An 18,065-nucleotide genomic window follows, 5' to 3' on the forward strand; every position below is an offset into this window, starting at 1 on the left:
TGAACACCTCCAGGTGAAGGCCCCACTCCCCCGGGTACAGGTCATGTCTGCTGAGGAAGTTTGCTTCCCAGTTGTCTACTCCCGGAATGAAGACCGCTGACAATGCCACAGCATGTTTTTCTGCGCAGAGGAGAATTCTTGACACCTCTGACATTGCTGCTCTGCTCTCGTTCTGCTCTGCCGTTTTATGTACGTCACTGCCGTCACATTGTCCGACTGGACCCGAATGGCCTGATCGTGAAGAAGATGTGAGGCCTGCAAAAGTTGTACATGGCCCTGAGTTCCAGAATGTTGATTGGAAGGACGACTTCCTGACTTGACCATCTTCCCTGAAACTGCATCCCCTGGGTGACTGTTCCCCAACCTCTGAGGCTTGCATCTGTGGTTAGTAGAATCCAATTCTGAATTCCAAACCGTCGACCCTCGATTAGGTGAGAAGTCTGAAGCCACCATAGAAGAGAAATCCTGGCTTTTGACGACAGATGGATCCTCTTGTGCATGTGAAGATGCGATGCAGACCTTTTGTCCAACAGATCGAGCTGGAATGGTCTTGCATGAAACCTTCTGTACTGAAGTGCCTCGTAAGAGGACACCGTTTTCCCCTGAAGATGAATGCATAGGTGCACCGATATCCGGGTTGGCTTCAGGACATACTGAACCATTGACTGTATTACCAATGCCTTTTCCAACAGAAGGGACACCGTATCCAGTATTATTCCCAGAAATGGAAGCCTCCGTGTTGGCTCTAGGTGAGATTTCGGAAGGTTCAGAATCCACCCGTGATCCCGGAGTAGTCTGGTTGAGAGGGCAATGCTGTCCAACAACCTCTCCCTGGACGGCGCCTTTATCAGAAGATTGTCCAGGTACGGAATTATGTTCACTCCCTGCTAGCGGAGAAGAATGATCATCTCTGTTATCACCTTGGTGAACACCCTCGGTGACGTGGAGAGACCAAATGGCAGTGCCTGGAACTAGAAGTGACAGTCCTGCAGTGCAAACCGTAGATAAGCCTGATGAGGCAGCCAGATCGGAATGTGAAGGTACGCATCCTTGATATCCAGAGACACTAGGAATTCCCCCTCCTCCAGACCTGAGATCACCACTCTCAGAGACTCCATCTTGAATTTGAACACTCGTAAGTACAGGTTCAACGACTTGAGGTTCAAAATCAGTCTTACCGAATCGTCTGGTTTCGGTACTACAAACAAGTTGGAATAATACCCTTTGTTTTGCATATGAGGTGGAACTGGAACAATGACCTGAGTCTGTACCAGTTTGTAAATGGCGTTCTTTAAAGTTATACTTACCTCCTGCGAAACTGGTAAGCTTGATTTGAAGAATCTGTGAGGTGGGAGCTCCTGGAACTCCAGTCTGTAGACCTGGGAAATAAGATCTATGACTCAGGGATCCTGGCACGAACTTGTCCAGATGTGACTGAAGAAATTTAGTCAGGCTCCCACCCGCCAGTCCTCTAGGCTTCGCGGTCCACCGTCATGCTGAAGGCTTTGATGAAGCAGAGATTGAGCTTTTTACTGTGAACCTGCAGTTGCTGGTTTGCGTGGTTTACCTCCAGCACCTCTGGTGGCTGTAGAAGAACCTCTGGTTTTGCCCTTAAACTTGGCTGTCCAAAAAGACTGTAAATTGGAAGCTGAGTAGGCCTTCCTGGCTGGAGGGGCTGCGGAAGGAAGATAAGTGAACTTACCAGCAGTAACTTTGGATATCCATTTATCCAGTTTATCTCCAAATAAGGCCTCTCCTGTAAATGGTAGGTCTTCAACACCTTTCCTGGAGTCCGCATCAGCAGTCAACTAGCGTAGCCATAAGCCCCTGCGTGCTGACAATGCCATCGCAGTGGTGCATTCATTTAGCAAGCTTATTTCTTTTATGGCTTCCACCATAAAGTTTGCGGAGTCCTGTATATGCTGCAGGAGTAAAACAATCTCCCTCATAGATAAGGAATCTAACCCCTCAATTTGGTTACCCAACCATTTAGCTATGGCTTTAGTGATCCAAGCACATGCTATAGTTGGTCTCCGGGCCACCCTAGCAGCTGTGTACAAGGATTTGAGTGTGGTCTCAATTCTACGATCAGCCATGTCTTTCAGGGAGGCTGCACCAGGGACAGGCAATACTATTTTCCGTGACAGCCTGGATACTGATGCATCCACTATCAGTGGATTTTCCCATTTTTTCCTATCCTCAGGAGGAAAATGAAAGGATGAGAGTAACCTCTTAGGGATTTGAAATTTCTTATCAGGATTAACTCACGGTTCTTCAAACAGGGTATTCAGTTCCTTTGACACAGGAAAAGTGACTGAGGATTTTTTACATTAAAATAAGATTCCTCACAGTCCTCTGTCACCTTATCAGGAATTTGCAGAACATCTCTGATAGCTTCTATAAGAGCCTCTATTCCCTGTGACAGAGCAACATATCCCCCTTCCTCTGAGTCCACCTCACCCTCCTCCATGTCTGACCCTTCATCATAAGAATCAGACTGCAGGATCTGGGTCAGAGTACGTTTTTGCGGACAAATGGCAGGGGTCTGAGACGCTGGTTTGGGGACTGAGTCTCTGTTCATAAACTCATCCACAGACTGTCTTAAGTATTGCATCTCTTTCTCATTGCGGGACAATTTAGAAGAAATATTGGAAATCATTCCTTTAATGGAATCCAGCCCTGCTAGCCTGGGAAGGTGCACTACACTGAGTACACAGTAGTGAGCCCCCTGGGGAAGAGGAACACTCTGCTGTACATGAAACACACTCTTTGCCTGCCACATTGTAAATTTGACAGCACATATACACAGGAAAAGGTTAAAAGCACAATTTATCCACAAAAAGCCCTTCCAGGGAAACACAGAGATATTATGGAGCCAGTACACAGCACCCTTATTGCTAATGCCAAGCTCAGACTAAGTACCCAGATTGGGGACTTAATAGTCGCCCCTCCCTACCCTACTATGACCCCCTGGTACTGCTGAGGTAATCTGGAGTCTCTCCGGAGGAGCTGCGCGTCCCTGTCAGTCAGCGTCTGTGTCCACTGCAGAGGGAAAATGGTGCTGGGGAGCTGCTGGATCCACTCATAGTGAAGTCCCGCCCCGTCCATGGCGTGCTGGCTTCCCGCTTTTTTTTTATACTGGCTGAGGTAATTTAGTGCTTAAAATAGAGACCAATCCGTTTTAAGTCTTTGTTGCTAGTGTGGGTACTCTGTACAGTGTACTGAGACTCAGTTCGCCCCCTCAGAAGCTGTGCATCTGCACTGTGTACTGAGCCTGGTTAGAAGCTGTGCGTCTCCGTACCCTCATGACGCCATAATGGCCGCGACCAGCTAACCGGGACGCCAGCTTAGTACTCACCACTCTTCACTCTTCTGACTCTGTTAGGGGTGGCGGAGTGCTGCAGGAATGTACGCTCGCCGTGGTGGGGCTTGCGAATAGTTCCCTCAGGAGCTAGTGTCTTGTCAGCAGGGAACGGGACCATTAACCCTTCAAGAGGTTGGGCGTTCCCCCCTCCCCCCTTCCTAAGTCCCACGAAGCAGGCAGGCTGGTGCCATCCTGTCCTGCCTGAAAATAACAAACAGAAAATTAAATGCAGAAAACTCTTCAGAAGCTTCCATAAGCGTGGCCAGCTCCTCCTGGCACATTTTCTAAACTGAGTCTGTTGGGAGGGGCATAGAGGGAGGAGTCTGCCCACACTATCAAATACTTTAAGTGCCCATGGCTCCTAGTGGACCCGTATATACCCCATGGTACTGAATGGATCCCCAGTATCCTCAAGGACGTAAGAGAAAAGGGCAAATACTACAGTAGCAGCTTGATCAAAATATGATCAAAATCCTCATGGTTTAGTGACTGGAGGTGCTTAGGGATGTGAGGAGGAGATGAGGGTGGAAAACACTGTATTAGTAGTGTAGTATGTTCTCCAAACGGGAGACATTATTTAAACTACCAATGAGCTGGCAACAATTGTGAGTATTTTACAGCAATAAAATTAGCTTGCGGTTAATTATCTCCTGGTACATTGCTGCCCTGCACTATCTGCTGCCGCAGTATGCCTCATTACAAGTCATAGTGCTGACGTTACCTTACACTTCACCAACTTGTAAATGAGGGGTCTGTTTATGGACACCAGATTCTAACTAACAATGGCCCTCATTCCGAGTTGTTCGCTCGGTAATTTTCTTTGCATCGCAGCGATTTTCCGCTAATTGCGCATGCGCAATGTTCGCACTGCGACCACGCCAAGTAAATTTGCTAAGAAGTTTGGTATTTTACTCACGGCATTACGAGGTTTTTTCTTCGTTCTGGTGATCGTAGTGTGATTGACAGGAAGTGGGTGTTTCTGGGCGGAAACTGGCCGTTTTATGGGTGTGTGTGAAAAAACGCTACCGTTTCTGGGAAAAACGCGGGAGTGGCTGGAGAAACGGGGGAGTGTCTGGGCGAACGCTGGGTGTGTTTGTGACATCAAACCAGGAACGAAACTGACTGAACTGATCGCAGTGGCAGAGTAAGTATCGAGCTACTCAGAAACTGCAAAGAAATTTCTATTCGCAATTTAGAGAATCTTTCGTTCGCAATTCTGCTAAGCTAAGATTCACTCCCAGTAGGCGGCGGCTTAGTGTGTACAATGCTGCTAAAAGCAGCTAACGAGCGAACAACTCGGAATGAGGGCCAATATATGGGGGCTTCGTTTGAATCCCAGCATGTCTACTTTACAGCACAGGGTCAGTGAAGTGCACATCCAGACACATCCAGACCTGGCAGACAGGGTCGGACTGGCCCACAGGCAGAGGTGGATTGGGCATAGGGTTTACAGGGAAGATTCCCGGTAGGCTGACGCACCCGTGGGGCCTGTTTTGTTTGAGGACATGTGGTCCCTTTTATAGACATAATGAATAAGATGTAAAACAATTTGCATATATGAAAATGACTTTGCCACTTAGCCTGTGATTGCAGATGATCTAGTGTATGCTCTGTATGCCTGCTTGGCTGACATATAAGATTGAGTGAATAGTGATTGGGATGCGGCTGGTGTAATAAGCAAGAAAATATATCTTTCTAAAGAATGATATAGTTTTCTAAATTCTGAAGGTGTATCATATAATGTGCTCATAATATTTAATTTTATTTATTTTTAACCTCCCCCTTGATGCTGGACATGCCCACTATCTGGAAAGTCTTGGGGGGAGGGTGCTGCTGCCATGGCCCATGGCTAGACCTTACACCTCTGGTGCTGCCCATGTGGGGCCACTAGTACAAATTTTTCCAGGGCCGCTTTTTGTTCCCAATCCGCCCCTGCCCACAGGGGTACAGGGGAAACCACTGGTGGGCCCCACTGCCTTAGAGCCCACTCCTTCCTCTAGAGATCAGGTTCCACTTGTACTTGTATTACACATGGTAGATATGTTGCATTACACTGCAAAAGACAATTGTGTATGTCAAGCCTCTGTGGAGGCTATCCACACCAGTGGCGTGCGGTGAGGTCAGTGGCTGGTGAGGCACTACAGCCATAATGTCCGCCGAATACTGCCGATGACCCCTACCGGCGACGAGCCAATGCCCGCTACTGCCTCTGAGCCGATGCCCGCTGCAACCGCAAATGGCTTACGATCTCGCCGATCATCAACTGACCCAGCTTCGGGAGAGGCGAGGAGCTACCGAAAGGGTCCCATACTTGAGGCGCCGGCTAATTTGATGCCCTAGGCAAGATTCTGTCTGGTGCCGCCCCCTCCTCCCAAGGGAGATAGTGGACGACTGGGAGGGACCAGGACAGATGGGGCAGGAGAGAGGAGTGACAGGAACACAACATAGGTGACAGGGCAAGGATCAGAGAGGATAGGGACAGGGCAGAGAGGTGATAGCGCTGAGACAGAGGGGACAGGGGTATGACAGTGGGGACTGGGACGATACAGTGAGGACAGTACAGAGGTGATAGGACTGAGGGAACAGGACAGTGGTAGGGCAGAGGTCATAGGATCAGGACAGGGGGGACAGGAGAGCGGGGTGACAGGGACAGGACAGAGGGGACAGGACCACGGCAGAGGTGACAGGGCAGGAAAGAGGTGACAGGGACTGGACAGTGATGGCAGAACAAAAGGCAAGCCAGGATAGAGGTGACATGGACAGGGCTAGAACACAGGTGTCAGCACCAGGACAGATGGGGCAGGGACAGGACAGAACAGAAGGGACAGGAGAGCAGAGTGACAGAAACACAATATGGTGACAGGGCAAGGTCAGAGTGGATAGGGACAGGACATAGGGGACAGGAGAGAGGAGTGATAGTGCTGGCCTATTCCCGGTGCTCTCCCCCCTCAGCTCACATCTCACCTGGACACGGGGGTGATCTGGACACTGGCTGGGTGCTGCTGCAGGCAGTTCGAACTCGGCAGCCTGTGGTCGGGATGGTCTCAGCAGGCAGCTCCGGGATGGCAGGAGGAGGGGGCGGTAGCGAGCAAAGCCGCGGCTAGGCCGGTGGTCAGGGAGCCCACAACACTACGGTGGTTGACGGCAGGGACCTTCCAGCGGCGGCTACCCGCGGCACACACAATCCGCTCCCTCTCTGGAGCTACAGCAGGCGGCTCCGCTCAGATATGCAAGAGCAGAGCCGCCAGCAGCGCTGAACATCGGGTGCCCCACAGAGCAGTAGTGGTTGCTGAGCCAGCACCTAGCTGAAGCTAGGGCCGGCTCTGGACGCCAGTTCTTCTAGCTGCAGATCACGGTACTCAGTGGCGGAAGGGTGAGCTCTGAGTCTCTTTCTTGTCCCGCTGTGTGATTGGACCAGCAGATCCAGCACTGAATCCGCTGTGCAATCACATGTGCCTCACTGGCAGGCGCGTGCTTTCCCTGTCAGCGAGGCACTTGTAGAAGTGCCGCTTTCAGTGTTTTTTTGAATGGGCTTTTACAGCCCAGTGTTTTGCCCCGCCCCCCGCTCTGTACCCGTTCCCACTATCAGCGGGAGGCACTAGCTATCAGTGCCTCCCAAACTAGTTTAATAACCTAAAATAAATAGAATATATAAAGAAGATACATATGACACTGAATATGTGTCATATGTATCTTTTTGTATTATTTTAATCATTGATGACAGGGGAGGCACTGCCTCCCCTGACTGCACGTCCCTGATCCACACCCCCTTTGTAGGCTGGCCACTCCCCATAAGTATGGGCCCCTATCACTGCTTTTCCCCAGTGGGCCCTTCATGCCCCAGTCCGACACTGCTAGCAGAGATCACACAAAGCTTTTTTGACTTTTCTAACTTTGCAAGTCTCCCATTGCTAGATATAATGTAATGCCATCAATACTATTCCATGGGCAATACTATACATTATAATGCTAGGCTTCACATTATTCTAATATAAAATATAGCACATGATAGTTTAACAGAAAGTAAGGAAGTCTGTATAGCAACACAGTGAACTGAAAAAATAAAGATCATTAAGCAAGGTTTTTTTAATTGCACAATGCCTAAAATTGGTGCACATGTAAACCATTACACAGATGGCATTGTGCACTCACCAAATATGGGCATCCTGGTCTTGCTTTGGTCAGGTGCAATGGTGACCTGCACACCTTGTGGGATATGATGTTTTGGTGTAACTGGTAGGCTTCTGTCGCTGCAGGAGGAGGATGCTGTCTGAAGGTTCCTTCTGATGTGCTCTTCTTCCTCTGCCTCATGCTGTGACCCACCTGCCCTGGAAAACCCTCTAAGGGACAAAGTATCTGGGTCTCCGAGTCGGGATAAAGGATGCTCAATGACAGGCAGACGTGGCACTGAGGATCCAGGTGGGTTATGAACACGACTGGACATCCTCTGTAGGTCAACCACTAAGTTCTAAAAATGAACGAAAGGAGCATAAACCCAAACAATATTAACATTGGCATAAAATTTACACAATTACTGTATAAACCCATTCACCAATTGCAAACTAATTCATTTTCTAGCTGATTCATAGGACAGGACTGTTGGACAAGACCCACTTGTGCTGCGTTACACTATAAACACATGCAGTAAGGTTTGTAAATAAACTAGTCAGATTCAGCTTAGTGAATACGTTTATAGCCCAGTGGCTGTAACTTATAGAATATAGGAAGCACCAGTAGCAAAAATATGCTAGGGTTTGAAATAGGAACAAAACAGTCTTTGGTATGGTGTAATGAACTTATCTCATACTGTACATAAGACTCATGATTGCCTTGCTGCTTTATTCTGCATACTTTTGGACTATGCTGGTGCAGCAGAGCGAGTATTTGTTTTTTGGATGTACGAGACATCCATTTTGGTGATAAAACGTGGAGGGCCATGGCCTGGCACATTACTAACATAGACGAATGCGGGGGGAGGGGGAGTGTTGCCCGGAAACCCCCCTTTCCCACAGCCTGGCCAGCAGCCACTACATGCAATATGAAGGGTGGAATGGAGCTTCTTGCGCGCACCCAGTGGCTGTAAGTTTTCTTACCAAATCTGCTGTGTACATACTGCTGTAACTAATTATGTTTGTTGAATTAGTTCCGGAGACATCAGGATGCACTCTATTATTACAGTGCGCCTTTTAGTCCAGTTGCTGTGGTGACCCCCGGGGCGGAGGATAAGCCGTGGCGTTGCTATGATACCGTCCAGGAAGTCTGCTCCCATAAGTATGTCATCTGAGGCGGATCGGGACCTTCTGCGGGACGGGGAGTGGAGGGCGGCGTAGAGTCCCTGGTGGGGGTATTAATTTGCGTAAGTGTAATGTATGTTTTGTAATTCTGGTGTTTTTCTTGAAGAAGGATCTGACGCTCCGAAACGTCAATACATACCAGTTTTGTTCAGTGAACCTCGTAAGTGTTGTTTATTCCCATGGTTGGAACTTGGATTTGTATAAATAATAGGATTTTGGTTACCTACCAGTAAATCCTTTTCTCGTAGTCCGTAGAGGATGCTGGGGTCCACATTAGTACCATGGGGTATAGATGGGTGCATCAGGAGCCATTGGCACTTTAAGAGTTTGAGAGTGTGGGCTGGCTCCTCCCTCTATGCAGCTCCTACCAGACTCAGTCTAGAAACTGTGCCCAAGGAGAAGGACATATTCGAGAGAAGGATTTAACACAGATAGTGGCAAGATTCATACCAGCTCAAACATACAAGGCACCTCAAGCTAACTAGCTTGAAAAACTCAGCAACTGCTGAAACATTACTTACCAAGTAACAATGCAGTACATAACTAAAAGTTGTACTGAACCAGAAAACGGTTGCAGGAAAACGAAGCACTGGGCGGGCGCCCAGCATCCTCTACGAACTACGAGAAAAGGATTTACTGGTAGGTAACCAAAATCCTATTTTCTCTTATGTCCTAGAGGATGCTGGGGTCCACATTAGTACCATGGGGATGTACCAAAGCTCCCAGAACGGGAGGGAGAGCGCAGAGGCTCCTGCAAAACTGATTGACTGAACTTCAGATCATCAGAGGCCAAAGTATCGAACTTGTAGAACTTAGCAAACGTGTTCAACCCAGACCAAGTTGCCGTTCTGCAAAGTTGTAACGCCGAAACACCCCGGGCAGCCGCCCAGGAAGACCCCACCTTACGAGTAGAGTGGGCCTTAACCAATTTTGGACACGGCAATCCTGCCGTAAAATAAGCATGCTGGATAGTGAACCTAATCCAGTGAGATATAGTCTGCTTTTAAGCAGGACACCCAATTTTCTTGGGATCATACAGGACAAACAAAGAGTCGATTTGCTGTGAAGAGCAGTCCTCTTCACATAGATTTTCAAAGCCCTCACAACATCCAAGGACTTTGACGAAATTGAGGAGTCAGTAGCCACTGGCACCACAATAGGTTGGTTGATATGAAATGCCGACACAACCTTTGGAAGAAACTGCTGACGTGTCCGGAGCTCAGCTCTATCTTCGTGGAATATCAAGTAAGGGCTCGTACAGGACAAAGCCCCCAATTCTGATACACGTCAAGCAGAAGCTAAGGCCAACAACGTGACAGCCTTCCATGTAAGAAATTTGACCTCAACCTCCTGTAGAGGCTCAAACCAGTCCGACTGGAGGAACTGCAACACCACGTTAAGGACCCAAGGCACTGTCGGCAGTACAAAGGGAGGTTGAATGTGCAGAACTCCCTTCAAAAAGGTCTGAACCTCAGAGAGGGCAGCCAATTGTTTCTGGAAGAAAATGGACAGGGCCGAAATCTGGACCTTCACAGATCCCAACCTCAGGCCCATATCCACACCTGCTTGCAGGAAAAGGAGGAAACGTCCCAGTTGAAACTCCACCGTAGGAAACTTCTTGGACTCACACCAAGAGACATATTTCTTCCAAATACGATGGTAATGCTTAGACGTTACTCCTTACCTAGCCTCTATCAGGGTAGGAATGACCTTCTTCGGAATGCACTTCCGAGCAAGTGTCAGGTGCTCAACTTCCATGCCGTCAAACGTAGCCACGGTAAGTCTTGATAGGCGAACGGCCCCTGCTGCAGCAGGTCCTGCCGAAGAGGAAGAGGCCTTGGCTCTTCCTGCAAGAGATTCAGAAGGTCCGCGTACCAAGCCCGTCTTAGCCAATCTGGAGCAATGAGGATAGCTTAAACTCTTGTTCTCCTTACAAGCTTTAGAACTCTTGGAATGAGGGGGAAGTGGTGGAAACACGTACACCGACTGGAACACCCACAGAGACACCAGGGCGTCCACTGCCACTGCTTGTGGGTCCCTCGACCTGGAACAATAGCGTTAAAGCTTCTTGTTGAGACGAGAGGCCATCATATCTATTTGGGGTAACCCCCAAAGGTCTGTTATTTCCTTGAACACCTCCAGATGGAGACCCCACTCACCTGGATGGAGATTGTGACTGCTGAGGAAGTCTGCTTCCCAGTTGTCCACTCCCGGAATGAAGATTGCTGAGAGCGCCAACATGTGTTTTTCTGCCCAGAGGATGATTCTCGTCACCTCTGTCATTGCAGCTCTGCTCTTCGTTCCACCCTGTCGGTTTATGTAAGCCACCGTCGTTAAATTGTCCAACTGTACTTGAATGGCCCGATCTCTTAAAAGATGGGCCGTCTGAAGAAGACCGTTGTAGGCGGCTCTTAGTTCCAGGAGGTTGATTGGCAGGCCGGCTTCCAGACTTGACCACCTTCCTTGGAATGTTTACCATTGAGTGACTGCGCCCCAGCCCCGAAGGCTCGCAACCGTGGTTAGAAGAACCCAGTCCTGAATCCCGAACGTGCGGCCTCCAGAAGGTGAGGCAATTGGAGCCACCAGAGGAGTGAAATCCTGGCCTTTGGCGACAGACAAATTCTCTGGTGCATGTGGAGATGAGATCCTGACCACTTATCCAGGAGATCCAGTTGGAAGGACCGAGCATAGAAGCTCCCGTAATGGAGAGCCTCGTAAGAGGCTACCATCTTTCCCAAAAGGCGAATGCATTGATGAACCGATACTCGGGCTGGCTTCAGGACATCCCGGACCATTGTTTGTATCACCAACGTTTTTTCCTCCGGAAGAAACACCCTCTACACTCCTATGTCGCGGATCATCCCCAGAAAAGGCAACCTCTGGGTTGCTTCCAAATGTGACTTTGGAAGGTTCAGAATCCAGCGGTGGAGCCTGAGTAGGTAGGTTGTGAGAACAATGGACTGTAACAGCTTCTCCTTGGACGATGCCTTTATCAGCAGATGGTCCAGATATGGAATGATGTTCACCCCTTGTTTGCGGAGGAGAATCATCATCTCTGCCATCACCTTGGTGAACACCCTTGGTGCTGTTGAGAGGCCAAATGGCAGGGCCTGGAACTGGAAATGACAGTCCAGAACTGCGAAACGGAGATAAGCCTGATGCGGCAGCCAAATCGGAATGTGGAGGTACGCATCCTTGATATCCAGAGAGACCAGGAATTCCCCCTCTTCCAAACCTGATATCACCACCCGGAGAGACTCCATTTTGAACTTAAACTCCTTTAGAAAGGAGTTCAGTGATTTTAGGTTCAGAATGGGCCTGACCGAACCATCCGGTTTCGGTGCCACGAAAAGGTTCGAATAGTAACCTGTGGTTTGCAAATGAGGAGGAACTGGCACAATGACCTGTGCCTCCACCAACTTCTGGACAGCCTCTTGTAGGACAGTTCTGTCTGCCAGTAGAACTGGCAAGCCTGATTTGAAAAATCGGTCAGGAGGGAGAGTCTGAAATTCCAGCCTGTATCCCTGGGACACAATATCTATCACCCAGGGATCCAGGCCGGACGATACCCAGACGTGCTGAACTGTCTGAGTCTCGCTCCCACTGGCCCCACCTCCAGACCGCGCGGTCCACCGTCATGCGGAAGACTTTGGCGTACCTGAAACAGGCTTTTGATCCTGGGAACCTGCAGCAGCAGGTTTCTTGGATTTAACTCGACCTCCCCTAAAGAAGGTATTGGACGGTTTGGCTTTTCTAGGCTTGTTAGGCCGAAAGGACTGTGATGTTGATGAAGAGAAGGATTTCTTCGGAGCAGGTGCAGCTGAGGGAAGGAATGGAGACTTACCCGCTGTAGCCGTGGATATCCACGCATCCAAACCTTCCCCAAAGAGAGCCTGACCTGTGTAGGGTAGGGAATCCACACTTTTCCTGGATTCCGCGTCGGCCGACCACTGGCACAGCCACAGTCCCCGACGGGCTGAAACAGACATGGAAGAGATTCCCACAGCCATGGAACCCAGATGTTTCATGGATTCTACCATAAAACCTGCTGAATCGTGAATGTTACGCAAAAACAATTCAACATCACCCTTATCCATCGTATCCAAATCCTCAAGTAAGGTGCCTGACCACTTTACTATAGCTTTTGCAATCCATGCACTAGCAATAGTGGGACGTAATATGGCCTCCGAAACGGTGTACATTTATTTAAGTGTGTTATCAATTTTACGATCAGTCGATTCCTTTAAGCCGGTAGATCCCGGAACAGGTAAAACCACCTTTTTTGAGAGTCTGGACACAGATGCGTCAACAATTGGCGGGTTTTCACATTTTTTTCTATCCTCCTCAGGGAAAGGGAATGCCACCTGGACCCTTTTAGGGATCTGTAATTTTTTCTCAGTGTTTTCTCATGCTTTCTCAAATATAGCATTTAATTCCTTTGACGCAGGGAAGGTTAGCGAGGCTTTCTAATTTTCAGTGAAAAAAGCCTCCTTAACCTGCTCAGGTGTGGTATCATTAATATTCAACACATCCCTGATAGCCTCTATCATCAATTGCACCCCCTTTGCAAGAGATGCAGACCCCCGCAACACATCCCCATTACCGTCTGTGGTGTCAGAATCGGTATCCGTGTCATTTTGCATGACATGAACAAGCGCACGTTTGTGGGGGTATATAGCGGAGCGTCCTGAGGTACCAGAATCAGGCCATACTGCCATAGAGTTCTGTAATACCTGGGTTGCAGATTCATTCCTTGCAACCCTTTCTGAAATCTGAGAAATCCAAGATTTGATAGAGGAAAACCACTCAGGTTCCCTTGCTGGAATCTGTGCTAAACCAGTGCTATCCTGATAACTACACTACTCCCCCCCTTAGTCCCACGAAGCAGGGAGGTTGTTGCCAGCAGCCTCCCTGTAAAATAATAAACTCTAAATAAAACTTTTCTAGGGAAACTCTGGAGAGCTCCCCTAGCTGTGACCGGCTCCTCCAGGCACATTTTCTAAACTGAGTCTGGTAGGAGGGGCATAGAGGGAGGAGCCAGCCAACACTCTCAAACTCTTAAAGCGTCAATGGCTCCTGGTGGACCCGTCTATACCCCATGGTACTAATGTGGACCCCAGCATCCTCTAGGACGTAAGATTAAAAAAAAAAATATATATATATATATAAATATATATATAGAGAGAGAGAGAGAGAGAGAGAGAGAGAGAGAGAGAGAGATTGATTTATGGTAGACTTACCATGGTTAAATCTCTTTCTGCGAGGTACACTGGGTTGCACAGGGAATACATTGGGATGTAGAGATGGATCTTGATCCAGAGGCACCAACAGGCTAAAGGTTCAGACTGTCCCAGAATGCATTGCGGGGCCTCCTCTATAGCCTCACCTCCAGGCACTGTGAGCTCAGTTTTGTTAACCAGTCCAATGCAGAAGCAGGTAAAAGAGAAGGCAGATGTTAGTCACATAGAACCACATTCTCACGACAGGAGAAGGGACTAGTGGCTAATGCCATACAAACCCAAAGAAGCTAAGTGCGTCAGGGAGGGTGCCCTGTGGAACCCAGCGTACCTCACAGAAAGAGATTTAACCATGGTAAGTCTACAATAAATCTCCTTTTCTGCAGTGGGTTACACTGTGTTCTACAGGGAATACATCGGGGATGTCCTAAACCAGTTTCTCAAGGGAGGGGATGCGCCTTAGCGGGTATGAGAGCCCGGCGTCCAAAGGAAGCATCCTGGGAGGCGGAAGTATCAAAGGCATAGAACCCAATGAACGTGTTCACTGAGCACCTTGTAGACGCCTTGCACAAATGTTCTGCGGATGCGTCACGGCGGGCCACCCAAGAGGGTCCAAAAGACAGAGTAGAATGGGCTTTAATAGCAGCAGGAGCTGGAGGTCCAGCCTGTGCATAAGCTTGTGCAATCACCATTCTAATCCATCTGGCCAAGGTTTGCTTAATTGCAGGGCAGGTACGGTTGTGAAAACCAAAAAGTACAAAAAGGGAATCTGACCTACTGATAGAGGCAGTCCTTTCCACGCCCGTACCACAACAACAGACCGCTCTTTGGAGGACAAACCAGAAGAGATGAAGGCCGGAACCACAATCTCTTGGTTATGGTGAAAAAGATAACACCACCTTAGGCAAATAACCAGGGTTAGTTCAAAGAACTGCCCGGTCACGATGAAATATCAGAAAGGGTGGACAACAGGATAAAACGCCTATGTCTGACACCCTCCCAGCAGAGGTAAAAGGCATTAGGATCAGGACCTTGGCCGTGAGCCATTTAAGGTCCACTGACTCAAGAGGTTCAAATGGAGACTCTTGCAGAGCATTCAGAACAACAGACCGATCCCATGTAGCCACAAGAGGGACGTAGGGAGGCTGAATCTGTAAAACACCCTGAGTGAAAGTATGAACGTCAGGAATAGACGCAATTTTTCTCTGAAACCAAACCAAAATGCAGAGATATGAACCTTGAGGGAGGCCAGACGAAGGCCTAAGTCCAGGCCATGTTGCAAAAAATCCAGAAGTCTGGAAGTACTGAATTTGTAAGCATCGTAATTCTTAGCAGCACACCAGGTGAAGTAAGAATTCTAGACCTTATAATAAATCAGCACAGATGCCAGTTTGCAGGCCTTCAGCATAGTTTGGATGACTGCCTCGGAGAATCCTTTGGCCCTCATAAGTAATGCTTCAAGAGACACGCCGTCAAAGCCAGTCTGGCCAGGTCTAGATAGACACAAGGGCCCTGAACGAGGATGTTTGGGCGTTGAGGAAGTAGAAGAGGACGCTCTATTGATAGACCCTGCAGGTTTGAGAACCAATGCCGCCTGGACCACTCTGGAGCGACTAGAAGTAGTATTCCTCCTTCTTGTTTGAACTTCCGTAGTACTCTGGGCAGGAGTGACACTGGAGGGAACACGTAGGGCAGCCGTAAGTTCCATGGAATTGGCATAGCATCCATGAATGACGCTTGAGGATCTCTGGTTCTTGATCCGAAGACCGGAACTTTGTGAAAGTGTCGAGATGCCATCAGGTCTACATCTGGTAGGCCCCACTTGTTCACTAGGAGTTGAAAGACTTCCTGATGAAGACTCCACTCTCTGGCATGCATGTCCTGACAACTGAGGAAATCCGCTTCCCAGTTGAGAACTCCCGGAATGAACACTGACGATATTGCCGGCAGAAGGTGTTCCGCCCAACGAAGGATTTTTGACACATCCATCATTGCCTTGATGGTTTATATACGCCACCGTGATGGCGTTGTCTGACCGTACTTGAACAGGCCTATTTTGTATCAGAGGCAGAGCAAGAGACAAAGCATTGAACACTGCCCGCAATTTCAGAATGTTTATCGGGAAGAGTGACTCCTCCATGGTCCACCGACACTGGAGAGAGTGTTGCTCCAACACCGCGCCCCAACTCCTCAGACTGGCATCCATAGTCAGTAGGCCCCAGTTGGGGATCCAGAAGGGATGGACCCTGCTCAACTGCTGGTCCTGTAGCCACCAGGTGAGCGACAGGCAAACCTCTGGAATCAAGGAGATGATGTGAGACCTGATCTGATGAGGCAGGCCGTCCAACTTGGAAAGGATTAACCTCTGTAGAGGGCGGGAATGGAACTGAGCATACTCTACCATGTTGAAAGCTGACACCTAGTACTTGCATCGCCAAGTGTACCAACACTCTTGGGCAAGAGAGGAAGTATCTGATCCTGTCCTGAAGTTTCAGGATCTTCTCTGGAGACAGAAACAGCCATTGACTGTGTAAGTCCGGTGGTGCCACCAGGTGCACCATGCTCTGAGCAGGGACCAGCAAGGACTTCTTCTAATTGATGAGCCACCCATGGGCTTGTAGGAAGTTTACCGTTAGTTGTAGATGACTGAGGAGGACAGCTTGGGAGTTTGCCAGAATCAGCAAATCACCCAGATACGACAGGAACCTGACTCCCTGGTGACGGAGATGAGCCGTCATCATGGCCATAACCTTGGTAAAGATCCGAGTGGCCGTGGCCAGTCCAAACTGCAGAGCCCGGAATTGATAGTGAAGGTTGCCAATAGCAGACCGCAGACATTGCTGATGAAATATCGCAATAGGCATATGCAGGTAAGCATCTTATATAACCAGGGATACCATATAGTCTCCGGGTCCATGGCCAGTACAATTGAGAGCAGTGTTTCCATACGGAACTTGGACACTCTCACAAACTTGTTCAGTGATTTGAGGTTGAGAATAAGCCGGAAAGACCCATCAAGTTTCGGGACTAGAAACAGGGTCGAGTAGTATCCTCTGCCTCTCTGGGACAGAGGTACCGGCACTACCACTGCTGTATCCAGGAGGGAATGCACAACCATCAGCAGAGCTTGCGCCTTTAACGGATCTGAAGGGATAACCGATGTGCAGAACTGGCGAGGGGGACGTCTCTGGGAAGAGACTGCGTATCCGTGAGAGACAAATTCTCGCACCCATGCATCTGAAGTGGTCATTAACCAGACCTGGATGAATCAGAGAAATCAGCCCCCCACCCTGGGATCCCCCAGGGGGAAGCCTGTCCCGTCATGCAGCCGGCTTGTCATGAGAAGCAGGCTGACGAGCAGCCCAGGAACGTTAGGCCTTGGGCTTAGTGGTTGTTGGGAGCACGAGACAATCTTGGGTATGCCTGACCTTCGCTTTCCCATAAGGCCGAAAGCAGGGAAAAGTGGTACCTTTTGCCTTCTGTGCAGAAGGAGTAGCATTTGGGAGAAAGGCAGTCATAGTAATCGCAGTTTCAGACCCAATTTTTAATTAGGTCTTCCCCAAATAAGATGTCCCCAGTAAAAGGGGAATACCTCCAAGGACTTTTGGAGTCCGGGTCCACCATCCATGACCTCAACCACAGAATGCAGCGAGCCAGGACAGACGTATTCGACGCCTTGGAAGCCAACACACCCGCCTCAGGGGACGCCTCCTGGTGTAGAAAAAGGTGGCGGTGGTATTGTGAGACAGGGAATGCCTGGCATTGTCAGATATATCCTCGGGCAGCTCTTCCTCTAATGCCTGATCCAGTCATCAATCTATTTTGCAGCCCCCAGAGGACGCAGTCGTGGTCTATGTACGACACCCGTAAGGGAGTAATAGACTTCAGGCATCCCTACACACGCTTACCTGTCGGTTCCTACAGTGAGAGGACAGTGGTGAGAGGAAGAGTGGATGATACCCGATGGGTGACACATGAGTTCACTAGCAGTGAATTACCTACTCGTTATATAACTCTGCAGGGGGAAAATATCGAGCTAATGCCCGTTGTAGACAGGGGGAATGACTTCCCTGGATTAGACAAGGGGTCTCGTCTGATGTACACTTAATGGTCAGATAGTGGTAACATAGTTTTAATAACCCTCTGACGTGTGAACATATCAGTAGGGGA

At 49.0% G+C, this 18,065-nt stretch overlaps 1 protein-coding gene across 7 annotated transcripts in view; it reads right to left on the reverse strand.

Annotated features, from left to right (window-relative positions):
• LOC134923288 (EF-hand calcium-binding domain-containing protein 6-like) overlaps positions 1-18,065 on the reverse strand; it is a 386,436-nt gene that overhangs the window by 280,994 nt on the left and 87,377 nt on the right. For 5 of the 7 annotated variants that reach the window (XM_063920740.1, XM_063920737.1, XM_063920739.1 and 2 more), the window contains one exon: positions 7,517-7,832. The exons of 1 other annotated variant lie outside the window; for it this stretch is intronic. In XM_063920740.1, coding sequence (XP_063776810.1) covers positions 7,517-7,832 — 316 coding nt within the window. Of the gene's footprint in view, positions 1-7,516; positions 7,833-8,457; positions 8,700-18,065 lie in introns of all 7 variants that reach the window. One more of the 7 variants, XM_063920738.1, reaches the window with a different exon arrangement.

Source organism: Pseudophryne corroboree, chromosome 1, assembly GCF_028390025.1.
Source record: "Pseudophryne corroboree isolate aPseCor3 chromosome 1, aPseCor3.hap2, whole genome shotgun sequence".
NCBI lineage: Eukaryota > Metazoa > Chordata > Amphibia > Anura > Myobatrachidae > Pseudophryne > Pseudophryne corroboree.